At 38.4% G+C, this 13,834-nt stretch overlaps 1 protein-coding gene across 3 annotated transcripts in view; it reads right to left on the bottom strand.

The window, feature by feature from the left end:
- LOC103807898 (calcium-activated potassium channel subunit alpha-1) overlaps window positions 1-13,834 on the bottom strand; it is a 66,084-nt gene that overhangs the window by 18,472 nt on the left and 33,778 nt on the right. For all 3 annotated transcript variants that reach the window (XM_009080646.1, XM_009080647.1, XM_009080648.1), the window contains exons 5-6: window positions 5,125-5,238; window positions 1,854-1,984 (exon numbers count right to left, since the gene is read on the bottom strand). In XM_009080646.1, the coding sequence (XP_009078894.1) occupies window positions 1,854-1,984; window positions 5,125-5,238 (245 nt within the window). The remainder of the gene's footprint in view (window positions 1-1,853; window positions 1,985-5,124; window positions 5,239-13,834) is intronic.

Raw genomic sequence — 13,834 nt, 5'->3', positions numbered from 1 at the left:
GGATAGTAAAGGGAAAACATCTCAAACATTTTACACTTCCTGAAGGGTCAAGAAGAATTGTACTTTTCCAACTCTTTACTGGGCCTTTGAGGAATAAAAGAGAAAATAACGCTGCCACTGATCAGCAACATGGTGAAAGAAAAGACAGGACGGTGAGCAATTTTAACTGACTGAATCCTTGGCTTGTCTTCTTGATTACTATTTTCTCTAAGTATAGAATTTTCTACTCTTGTTATCACATTTCTCTGGCTTCAGGCTGCACTGTCCCTGACATATAATATGACCACTTAGATGTGAAAATGTTTGCAAAAAGACTCTGTTAAAGAAAGGAATTGCAGAAACGGAGGGGCATGTTATCAAGAACTAAAATTTAATAAAAGCTAGCAATAACTAAAAATATTACAAGCATTATATTTTGAGTTCCAAATAAAAATTTCTGAGCAGGCATGCTCTATATATTTTTGCCTAGATATTATTTACATGGCATACCTTTGCCCAAGAAAGCAATGATGCCCACATTTTGTTCTCTTTTTGTGGTGATGCCAGTGGAAACCATGCTTTTTCAAGATTTTAGAAGCTCCCTACTGAACAATACATTCAGGACCGTCGATTTAGATAATAATGGGAACAGATAAACAGCTCTCAGTACAACAATTTGGAACCTTCATGCTTAATTATTTCCATTTATAAAGTGAAAATGCTAAATATTTTATAGATAGAGATTTTAATTAGAGAAGTTTGACAGTCCAAGTGCGCTAGCTTAGGCTTTCAGATTTTGTCACATCTGCAAAATATTGTAAATACCTTTCAAGAAAAGCATTTTCTGAGGTTGTTGCAAACTCCTAGGCTACATTAGAATAAAGTTTTATCAGGTTAGACTGATATTATTTATCTGTGGATGGAACATAGGAGAAATATAGCAGGGAAAATTATGACATACAGATACGTAAATATGAAACCAAATAAAATATTAAATAATAAAGATTCACTGTGATTTTTTTTCTTAAAAGCAAAAAGTTTTCATTCTGAGTTAAGATGAAGGTTAGACTTGGCCCCTTTAAAAAAATCCATGTGCTCATATATAGTGTTACGTGGGGTTTACAGAAGATGATTCCCAGCACTATGGAGCTTTATTCCATGGGGAAGTCAGAAAACCTATACATAGATTTTGAAAAGACTATGTTCTTGCTATATCTAGCAGAGCTTAAGGTCCCTCTGAAAGAGGTGTAGCTCACACAGAGTGAGACTGGTCTGAAAACCTAGCCAATATGGGGAAGATGAAAAGGACTATGACCAAGGTGTTTGCTCCAGAACTGTACTATGGCTGCAAGCCAAAAACCCTAATGTAGACATATCCAAAGACCACCATCTGTAGTTTCTGGCATGTGCTGAAGTTTTGATTCACAAGTCAACTCATACAAAAGAGAGGGGATGACCTCTCTTCATATAAGTAGAGTTCATGAGATGTGTACAATGGCTTTTGTATAGATCTATCATTGTCCCCCAGCACTCATACTCAGATCATTGTTCATAGTTCCAGGAAATTAAAAGCTTAAAAAACAGTTGATGCTGTCTGACATGAATGGTGACCATAGGGATTGACACACTGAATTTAGACAACACTTTTGGAAAATATTATCCTTAAAACCTGACATGAAACTCTCTGCTTATGAAATTGTGGATTCATAGAAGTCCTAGATACCTCAGTTAAAGTCTCTGTGTCCACATGAAAAAACCCTTAGTTTAGGTTCTAAAATTCTCTTGACATCTAAGATGCCTGAAGAAGAGTCTGTGCTTTCACACTCTCACAATAAGTCTGATGGAAGGGAATGAAAAAGGTTTTGTTTGCTTACTGCGCTCATGAGAGAGTCCAGCACACTGACAGCAAATGCGGTTCCACATGCAAAGGGCTGCGTGAGATACAGTTCTGTGTCTGGATCATCATCATCATCTTGGTCCAAGAACTGAACATTTGAATCATTTACTGAAAATAATAATAATAGTAAAATCATAAGGTGCTTCTGAGTCATCAGCATATGACCTTACACATTACACAGTCAGAAAGAAAAAGAAACAGCATATGTCTGGAAACACAGACTTGTGTCTTTGACGTCACTGAAAACGAAATCAAGATGGATGTGAAAATGTGCATTTTAAAATCTGTTGCTCATTATCTCACTTGTAAGAGGTGACTCTTGTTCTTGAGAGGTGACTATCCCTTTGCTGTAAAAGTAGCTTCACGGCACCAGCTACCTGCACTCAAAATGAGATATATGATGCTCTTTTGAGACAATCTTAGTATTGGTTGGGTAGAGAGGCTAAGGCTGTATACATGTATAGTTATCACAAGATACCAAGTTAGAACCCTGTTGTAAAATAAAGGCTGTCAATAAAACTCTGATATAGCCCACAGGCATCTGTTAGATGTGCTTCTGTTATTCTTACAGTAGTGGTGTTAATGCACTTACTGCTCAGAAGAGGATAAACTGTCCCTTTAACATGCATCTATCTGAATGAATGAGCAGTTATTCTCTTGCCACACTGCCTTTTGCTCAAATATTTGTCTCCATAACTTCAGTTCCTCAACCACAAATTCTGTATCAGTCAGTGTGAAAAAGAATCTACATCAGGCTGTTTTAAAGAAAAAGCCAAATAAAGTCATATTTGTAATTTAGACTTTTTCTGGCATTTCATTGTCACAGTTAAGCTTTCTGCCTCCACCTCATTCTCCTAAAAACAGTTGTTTCCTTGAGGTCAGTGTATCAAGTGGACCATATCTCATGAAATATTTCATTTCCATATTAGTCCCCCTCAGGTATGAAAGCACAGACTGCTTAGCTATGCAATCAAAAGACCCTTTAACTTCCTAAATGACAAATTAATTTCAGTTCCCATGAAAGAAAGGGAAATCCAAAACTTTTTGAGAATTTCAAACTGCACACATTAACTATGTCCCTGTTCCCCATGTGAACACATCTCCTGAGCCAACCCAGTGAACTTAAAAACAACACGAGAGCTGCTGTTAACTTGATCAGATTTCAGCTCTGGACTTCTTAAGCTAAAAATTCTTCTGCCTGCTATTCTGATCTTCCTTCTCATATAGTTTCATTCCTTCCCATGTAATTTTCTTGCACATCCACTCCTTTTCCAAACTGCATATACTACTGTGCTTGCCATGCTCAGCTTACAAAACATGAATTACCACAGATGAAGCTTCACAATAGCTGTCTAAACAAGACGAGAATAGGATTTAAAATTCCTGCCTTCCCACTCCCTGATGTAACAGTAATAACATAACACCTCAGCATTGTAATCAGAGAGGTGTTCTGCCCTGGGAGTCAGAAGGATTTATCCTAGTAAACAGAAATATCCACAGTACTTCTTTCTTTAATACAATACATATCCATTTATTCTCCAGATTCTTTAGCAATATAGTATTTGAAAAGAACTTGTGCCTTAGTTTAATTTGATAGTTGAGAGTAGGCACTATTGACAGTAGCATTCTTTTTCCACTTACACCTGGCAGACTAATATTTGACCTAGACAACAAGCTTGCTAGCCATGTGTGGTGTCAGTTTTCGAGGTACTATAACTCTAATGTGAATTGTGCAGGTGTATTTTTATCCTCAATATCTTTATCTTCGTAATGCACGTTAGCACACTAGGATTTCTATGAAAGGTCTCTGGGCCAGATGAGATGGGTTTGAATGTGTGGTGCTGTGCCATAGGGAAAGCTCAACGGCTGGTGAGAGCTCCCTGCATCAAGAGGGAACAATGCAGAAGCTTGGTTGCTCCTCTACAGCTTCAAAACCTGAGCTTCTGAGAAAAAGCCTACTCCTCAAAAAAAACAAACAAATAGCTTAAGGGAAAGTGTGAATCTGTGAGGTTTTTTGCTGGTATCTTTTACTGCTTCTTGGACTTCCTGTGAAAACTGCTAAGGCATGTCCACCAAATTGACAACGGGCTGAAGTAACAAAAAAGAAAGAGAAAGAGAGAGAGAAAAGGAGAGAAAAATTGGTGGGGGGAGGGAGGACCTGGGAGGTGGGGACTCAGGCCAAAGAAAATGAATTGGTGAGGAGGTGCTATGAAAACAGCCGGCAGGTCAGACGAGTGTGATCAAAGGTTTACTGATGCTGCGTGAAAAAAAAATCATTAAGAAAGACCAGAACAAGACAGTCAATTTCAACTCGAATCACAAATAAAACACATTCAAAGCAGTGCCATGAGGGTAGCCCCTCTGATACAGCCAGATAAATAAAGGAAAAGCTGATGACAATAAGAACAACAACAACAGAAAATAAGATAGTGATGTGAAGGAAAAAGGCACTTCTTACCCAGTTCAGTTATCATTAGAATGTGGGTTCCACTGTTTTTTTCCTGACTGATTGAAACCAAAGGCAGAAGTTTGCCAGGCTTAGCTAATAAGTAAAGTATTTAGGGGGAAAAGAAAGTACAGAAAGAGAATAAAGTAAGGGAAAAAGACAGGTAAGGCTCTAAAAAATAAACTGAAAAAGAAAATAAAAGGACAAAGGACCACAAATCAAGTTTGTATTTGCCATGAAAAAAACAGAACAGCTTCTGCACTTCACATCACACCATTTGACAACATAAATACCCACAGCTAGAGTGGAAGTCAGAGTCTGGTTACCTACCATCATCATATTCTCAGGAGTAAAATGTCTCATACTATTATAAAGAGTTTGGTTACACATGATAAAACAGTTTTGGACCATGAAGAAATAAACAAATGGCCTCTTACTATTGATTAAATGCACAGGAAATGTCTGCTTATACTTACTGTGGCTTTTTTCCTTTTCTATCCTTAGACCAAAGACCCCTGCTTATTTGTTACACTATGCAAAAGATCTCTTGTCTGACAGAATATTTATTTAAGAAAATGGAGAAAACCCAAAGGAAGGAGAGAAATGTATTTCAGTTATTCAAATAAAGTAAACCAACTGTTACTAAACTTTCTTTAGAGAGAGTAATTCATAAAAGTTATCAAAAGAGAAAACATAGCAGTGCAAGACACAGTATGGGTGTTTTTTCTGGGACTGCATAATAAGGGACGTGATAAAAAGATATTGGAATGCACATGAAAGGCTAAATGTTAGCTCTTCTTACCTAGCTCTGTTATAATAGGGATGTTGGCTCCTGTTGTAATGGAGGGTTGACGCAACAGGCCATGGACTGGACTGTTGTCCGGAGATGACCTATCCATCCCAGGGGGTGTAAAGCCTAAAAGAAAACAAAAAAAAAAAAGGAGAGAGAAATAAAAGAGAAAGTTTACAGAGGATCAACTATATTACAAAATCATCACTGATGAGGAATTCCCTAGCTCTGATTTTTTTTTTCAGATAAGTAAGGTAAAAAAATTGTAGTGTAAAAAAAATTGACTACTTGCCAACAGTATGTATCAGAAAAGCATAATCCTTCACAAATATGCAGGCCATTTCTAGTGTAAGATATTTGAGATCTAATGGAGAAACCGAAATTCATTTTGCTATCCCATGCCTTTGCATCAAAATATGATTTTTGTCCTGTTAGTATTTCAAATAATCCTGAAACAAACACCTGTCCTTAAATATCAGATAACATTTTAGAGAGTATTGTTTGTAAATCATAGCACAACCAGGAGAAATTATTTGCTTCCATTAGCTGTTTTTAGGTTTGACCATCAAGCAGGATTTAAAATTATCTTTTTTCAGGAGCAATACACCCACATATCATGGGGTTTTTTTAATTTTAATGTGTACCATTTATAACATGAATTTTTATGAGGATTACAAGTGTAGGAATACTGGCATGGAAGGGTACATTCTAACAGACAAAAAGATAAGACGGAAGGAAAAAGACATAGTTTTTCAAATGGTATGTAAGAGGAATACTTGAAAAGAAACTAGAAAGAGTGAGGATGTAAAGGAAACATAGATGGGAGAAGCAACATATTGGCAGGCATCCACAGAAAAAAAAAGAAAACTGGAGACCAGCAAGGTTCACTTCTAAAAAAGATTGTGCTTTCAGCCTGATTCTCTACACAGTTTGAAATGGAGCTCTTGACACTGAGCATTTTTATATTTTTTTTTTATATATTTTTTCCCTTTAAACAAAAAGGACCCAGGCACAGCCTTTTGGAGTTTGATTGTTAATAATGAAAAACAGGCCATGTTTGGTGATACAAAAGGCCATACAATAGTTGCACTGGAACTTCACTGTTGAGATTAATGCATTCCATCTCCCTTGTCCATTAAGGCTGCAGAAAGCATGGGAGTGTTCATTTAATGTCATTATTGCAGAAGTGACGGTGAAGCTAGAGGCAAACTTTAGGGTTTCAAGTAGACCAATGTCAAGGCATCATGTTTAAGCAAATATTTGTCTGCTAGGAGTAGGATTGAGCCAAGTTCATTTTAAAACACACATTTCTGAGAAAACAGTCATTTTTTGGCCACATTATTCCCAAGTCCTTTGACTTCACACCTGATATCCAGGGATAAACTTCTGGTCCTTTGTCACTAGTTCTGAACTCCTCATATACTGATAATAAATTAATCACAGCCAAATTAATTCCTGATGTAACATCATTATCTTCTTGCAATGTGAAGACTGTTTCACTCCATTAAAGTCACGAATACATTAATCTGCTACTGAATTTAGAAGATTATACGATATTATTTACTTTGCCTTTCTTCAGTTTGGGGACCAATTTATAAACCAGGAAATGTCTAAACTAAATTGTAGTTGTTAACATGTGGTATTGGCTTTATATTGTCTTAAGGATTTATGGTTCTTTTCCAGTGATAATCACCATCACTCTTAAACGGTCCCTAAAGTACAAGGACCAGATCTGGACTTCTTGATTAAAAAAGATTTCCATATTTCTTTCCATTCATCTATCCCTATGTTATGTCTATATCACCCATAGAATATACAGGTAATAAAACTAGAATCACTGAGAGACTTTCTTAGCCCTCCAGAAGGTATGAGTATGGGTTTCATCTGACTGTCACAAGAAATATTGATGCAACATGATGACTGTACAGACAGGATAACTAAAAAGGGAGTGAAAAGTCTGTGAAGAAATTCCTTAAAAGGAAACAAGTGGATGTGATATCTTCTACAGGCTTGCAAGACAAAAACATTGCTATAGGCAGACATAAGTCAGCAAAGCAATTCTATTTAATATTACTAATGCATAGAAAATCTTTAGAAAGTAGATTTCTTGGACACAATCAGAAATGTTAACAGTCAGTCATTTAATACTACTCATTCTGCTGAATCTAAGTCAGTAAGATTGTTGTGGTGACAGTGAGTTATGTTCCCAACCAGTATCAGTTTGCAGGTGTTCTGTTGTATCTGGCTCTGTGACTGATTGGCTGCATTGGATCTTTGAGTGTTTATTTCTTCATGGCAGAGCCTGAGATCCTTCAAACTTACAAAATGAGTCTCATGAAGGTCCTTCAGGCAGCACGTCAGGAGTTGCAGGTAACACTGACACTCTCACAACAGCAGGAAGATTAAAGTGTGACTCCAAAGGGAGGAAATGCTATCTGAGGACAGGTGGGTATTAGTGTGATACCTCCTTCTGCAGCAGAATTCAGTGTTTTAAGTCTTTCATTCTGTTATGGAATGCATTCTGGTAGGAGATGCAAGACACAGCCTGTGTCACAGTACATTAGAAAAGGTTCAAGTAACTGCAGACTCCTTGAGCAGTTAAAGTGGCAGACCCAGTAGGGTCCTCTGCAGAATTGGCAACAGCAAGACTTTTTACACTCACTTATATAAATGCAAAGAAAACTAATATTGTTCTCATGCACCCTAGGGATTGTACTGCTGGAAGCATCCCTAGAGGTCCTGCCTTTCCCTTTTTCCTGAAGGCTTTCCTCTCCCCATCTCAGGATGTGCTTCCTGAAACATCTTTTAGTGAATCATGCTCTTCAGATGGTAAGAGCAGATCCTATTTCCCTATCAGCTAAAAGCAAACTGTAGCATAACTGCACCTAAATGTGCAAGTTCTTCTTGCCTTCCCTCCACAGCAATGTGCACACACATAGGGGCACACACATGTACACTCTCCACCGAAGGCTATTTGTAGTCACCTTTCTAACCCTTCAAATATTTGTCTTCCTAGGATGGTGTCAAAAGATTGAAGTAAATGTGGCATTTCTGTTAGACACAGACTGTCAGAAGCTCTGTAATTGCACACTGCACACATAGTGCATTCAGTCTGAAATGCAGGAAGCATGTTAAAGGGATTTCGTTTTCTCCTTGAATGAAAAATAGACTCATGCCTTAATATTTTTCATCCTATGGCCTTGAAAGATGTGAGAAATATCTGATATTTTAATTTAATTTCCTTGCTTGTATTTAATTCAGGCACTTCTAGAAATTTACTTTCAAAACATATAGAAATCTTGGATTATTTTCAGAAAAAGGGAAACTGGAGTATTTGGGGATTTTGTGTGCCTATGTTTGGAGTCACAGAGCATCGTACACCTTCAGGCCATATTCCTCTCAAGTCACAAAGTAAATTCTATACGTAGTCTGTCTGGTTTTTTTCCTCCAGAAGAGTAAAAAAAAAAAAAAAAAAAAAGTGCAGGAAACTAACCTGCTTTATCAGAACTTTCATTTAAAGGCATGAAAAACTACAAGTGACAGCTGTGCAGATTCAGTGAATGTGACATTTCTGAATTTCTTCAACTTGACAAGTAAACACCTTAAATCGGTAATGCTATATGCATAATACATGACCTGTATTTTGACATCCATCATCAAATGCTGACTTGAGAAAATACAGGTTTGTACGTCAAGGAATAGCACCCATAAAGCAGGGAGAAATTCAGGTCACAGGGTATTAGGAAAACTCTATTTCATTACAGAAGCTGAAACAAGCTAAGGCATCAGATTTAAGATCCATTTTCAGCTGTGAAAAGATTCAATTCCTCTGCACAGAGCATTCATTTAGAAATGACATGCTTTCTTCACAGCCTCTTTTTATTTTCCTTTTCATATTCCATTTTCTCCTTCAGTCCCCAAACCTTGTTCCATTAATGCTCATAAAAATCGTAAAACAGGGCTGATAGTTGTGATCTTATAAGCACAGTGTCTCCTTGCTCAACAACTGAGGGAGCTGTGGCTACAATTGCTTAACAGGATCAACCTCTACAATAAAATTCACATGGCCTGTGCAAACCTGAGCACAGTCCCTGTGGAAGTAAATGTAGTGACAGTGGGGGACGTCTGGAGAAGGGAATTCTCTTAGCCAACAATTAGGAGGTATGGTTCCATCACTTGTTTTTTGCTTTTTTTGTGATTTGTTTTCATTTTATTCACCTAAACTGACTTTACCTCAGCCCTTGAGGTTTTTTTCTCACTGTGGGGAAGTGAGCAAGAGACTGGGTAGGGGCTTAGTTGACAGCCAAGTTCAGCTCACCACCACTGGCTATAGTGACAACCACCACAACATAGAGTCATAGAATCATTTAGGTTGGAAATGACCTTTAAGATCATCATGTCCAACCATTAACCTAGCACTGCCAAGCCCACCACTAAACCATGTCACTAAGTGTCACATCTGCACATCTTCTAAATACATCCAGGGATAGTGACTCGACCACTTCCCTAGGCAGCTTGCTCCAAGACTTGACAACCCTTTTGGTGAATACATTTTCCTTAACATCCAATCTAAACCTCCCCTGGTGCGACTTGAGGCCGTTTCCTCTTGTTTCACTTGCTACCTGGGAGAAGAGACCTACCTCCACATCACTACAAGTTCTTTTCAGGTAGTTGGAGACAGTCATAGGGTCTTCCTTATCAAACTGAGAAAACTTCAACATGCTCCTGTCCCTCTATGAAACAAGATGCTGCCAAACAGTTGATTTACGTATACCTCTAGAGTAACACAGGTTCTGGGCTCCTGACACAAAATCAGTAAGGACTGGCAGTCAGCAGTCATTGCTTCCTCACTGACAGCAGCCTCCCTGTTTGAGAGGCCCTAACTCAGCTATCTGCTCTGAAGGAGTTTGAGCCTCCTGCCAGTTTCTACAGAAAGCTGCTGGTTCAAATTCTCGATTCCGTGCAAAGAGTATTTCCCATCTCCCTCTAAGAACTACTGCTCACAGAAGTAGGTAAAAGCCAAACAATTGCATAAGAGGCAAAATCCTATCTCTTAAAGATGATCTCATCTTCCCTAACAGAAGACAAGCTCTTTTTACCAAGAGTTTACTGAGGACCCAGGTGTTCCTCAGCTCAGAGCTCAGCAGGGCCAGGTGGCTATGAGCACTCCCTGTCTCATACAAAACACCACCTACAAAGAAATGAGCAATACTGGCCCTGTGAGCACTGTGCCTCCCGAGCCAGGCTGACCCGTAGTCTCCTCAGGGAAGGACTGACTGTGGCTCAGCATAGTACTCAGGTACTCTGAGTGCCACAGTGGCACTGTGATGAAGCCTAAAATTAAGGAGTGCTGGCATGACTTAACATTCCTCCTTCCCACTGAAAGCACCACCAATAACTACAGTTTGCTCTGCTTGTGTGTTGTTTGGAGCAACTGGCCTGATGGCCAAATGATCTGCTGATTATGCTGGCCATAAATTACTAATTTTTTTTCCCTGTGCAGTTCACTTTACTGAGTAATGTCCCACGAAATGCAGGAAGGTTTGCTCTTCATAGCAGTAAATATATCCTTTAAGTTTGCTGAGGGGCCAATAAAGGTTTACTGGGGTTTTAACGTAGAAACAAATTTGTCTCATGGATGTGCATTGCTTCCGTTCCACTGACTCCACTGAGACTCAGAGAGGCATATTCTCAAAACAGATTTTTATGTTACATTTATAAAATATCTTCTGTTCTTAAGGATCATAATGGATCCTTTATGATTCTCTTCCCTTTTCCCGCTGTCCTTTTCCTCTGTCTCCCTCCCCTTTCAAAGATGTATGGTTTACTAAACTGGAACCTTATGCAGGCAGAATGCACCTTCCCAAACTGAAAATCTACTCAGCAGACCTAAAGGTTGTGGCCTCATCATTAAAGTACCATATATCTTCTGTTCTTAAGGATCATAATGGATCCTTTATGATTCTCTTCCCTTTTCCCGCTGTCCTTTTCCTCTGTCTCCCTCCCCTTTCAAAGATGTATGGTTTACTAAACTGGAACCTTATGCAGGCAGAATGCACCTTCCCAAACTGAAAATCTACTCAGCAGACCTAAAGGTTGTGGCCTCATCATTAAAGTACCATTTCATAGTGTATCCTTTAAATAATGATATTTGAGGGAAAGATGTGATAGCATTCATTGGGTAATGTATGCACTGAAGTCCTCGAAAATATAATTTAAAAAGCATATATACTATTAATGAGCTCTGGCTCATCGAAGAAGTATGAACCAACAATCATTTTGACCATATATGAATAACACACAGGTGGTGATCTGCCAAACATGCCCTAAACAAGTTATCATGCAGAAATATGGGACAAATATTTTCATTAAGCATAGCCAGCCAAAAAGAAATAATTCTCTTATGAAAGGACCTCATGGTTATATCCCTTTGCTACTGTTTGCTGACAATGTCAATTAATATTCCAGTGAATTCAATTGAATGATAGACTATACCTGTTATTCTCCAAAGTACAGCCACTTGGGCATACCTGCAAAGTTCAGCAGCAGTCATGCAGCTAAAGAGCTGCTGACATTCACAGGAATCTGTTACAGCCATTCAGTTTTGAAACAATTCTAGCTTCAATGTCTCCATGTGGTCTGAGAGTTGTAGTTTGGCCTCAGAACCTGGAAATCCTAAATTCTGTTTTCAGTCCTGACTTTTACTCTGATTTGTTTCTCAAGATCCAATAATCTCTTGTAGATTATTGCTAAAGCTCTGGGAAAGGAGAGGCATGTGGGAGGCCAGGTGAGACTGCATAAACTCCCAGCCTTCTCGGAGACTGCAGCATCTTCAAAGATGCTCCAGGCCCAAACACAGGACAAGGCAAATCTACAGGGAGTGGGGGGTGAAGAAGGGCATCTTTCTCAACTTTAACAACCCTCCAATGCTTTGGGACTGGAACAACCCCCTGGAGCTTTGAACTCTGAGAGACACTGTAACAGAGAACAAGCTGCCAACTTCCTGCCAAGGAAGGGCTCTTCTCTAATGTCTGTTCATTCCCTTACTGTTTAATTACAGAAACCTATAGTGAAAATGCCCAAATCAAAGCTCTAATGGAAGCGCAGGGCAGTAGGATCAATGCTAGTTCCCACTCCTCAAAGTGTGAGAACAATTCCTGGATGGGTGAGTGGCCCCACAAGCTGAAAGTGTAAATGATTTATAGGTGTACTGCTTCTCGGGCTGCTCTAACAAGGCAGGATTAAGCTATAAAAACAAGGATCAAGAGAAAGATTGGAGTTTCATCATCTTGAGCTCTAGCATTGAATCATACCACATTGATTTCACTTTTAATTGTGAACAGCATAATATATTAGAAATAGCATTATATTTTAAGCCTAGTACAGAACCATTTCTAACGAAAGGGTTTTATTCACAGGTGATTATACAAGTCTTTTCCCAGTGTCATTTTGAGTTTCACTATCAAGCGCACACAAAAAATCAAGATAAAGTCCACCAGAAACTGCCTGTTTTTCTGTTGTTGGCTTTGTGGGTTGTTTTTTACCCCTTCACAAAATCTTACGTGACAATTACCCAAACCCTAGCTCTGCCAAGGTTCTTCACAAGCTCACACAAACCAAAGTCAACAAAACAAATGGACTTTTCTTAATAATGCTTGGCAGAGCATAACCTAGATGTTCACTCCTTGCTATTTTGCTCACTTTAAGTAAGATAATATATAGTTACTAGACATAGCACTTCCTTCATGTCTGCTTGAATGGAAGATTTATTTTTCTATACAGTAAGCATTTCAGGCCAGTATTAGTATGACAAGAACTTTTTGCTTTCATGGAATCAAGAACAGTTTTACTGAATTTATTTTTATATTTGATAAATGGAAAACAAAATTAAATTTCCTTTTGATGAGTCTTCATCCTTGGGTTTTTCTGTGATATAGCAATTTTGTTAAGCTCTAAGCAAATTTTTGCCTAGGTTGCTGATTTCTTTGGCCTTACATATCCTATTTACACTTTGGTTTGTTTTCTTTTTTTCAGCCAATAATGCCAAGGTTGAACTAGAACTCCCATTATGCAATACAGCCACCTTCTTCTATATATGTCTGTCCTGGGAACATAAAATGTGCTCCATGAGTACATTAGTGACTTCTTATTCAGCCTCTGATGCATAAGCAAATAGTTCCAAAAGCGTAAAACTTAGGAAAATATTTTCTTATTTTTTAAAGCACCGGCACAGACAATAGTTAAAAAACCCCCAACTAAGAGGGCCGTGAAGACAGGCATAATGGTTTCAGTCCAGTAAACCAGGATAATTGCTTGGGGCTTTTATGCTATCAAGAAGAGAAATTAAATATTAAACTGAGACACTCTGCAGGTTCGCCATTGTGCAACAAGAAGAAGGGACAGGCCGTCAGGAGTTTATTGCACCATCTTGTAGCTGTCTTTAAGCATCTATTTTCTAAACCATCTCCAGAAACAGAGGAATGATTGGGTAATTCTCTCATTTAAAACACCTAGCACAGCATACAGTAAAACACAAAGGACTTCCAGAGTGCTGAGGACAACCATTTCCAAATTAGTTCACACTTACCTATTGCCTGGGATATGTTCACATTAATTCTATGCTACGTTTTTACAAACTGGTCAGATAATATTTTAACTCCTTTCAATATAACATGTGCTTTGGATTTGCTGAATTTTGGTTTTGTAATTGTAATATCATCCC

This window comes from Acanthisitta chloris, unplaced genomic scaffold, assembly GCF_000695815.1.
Source record: "Acanthisitta chloris isolate BGI_N310 unplaced genomic scaffold, ASM69581v1 scaffold6308, whole genome shotgun sequence".
NCBI lineage: Eukaryota > Metazoa > Chordata > Aves > Passeriformes > Acanthisittidae > Acanthisitta > Acanthisitta chloris.
The sequence above is the reverse complement of the archived record's forward strand: the minus strand, read 5'-3'. Positions and strand labels throughout refer to the sequence as shown.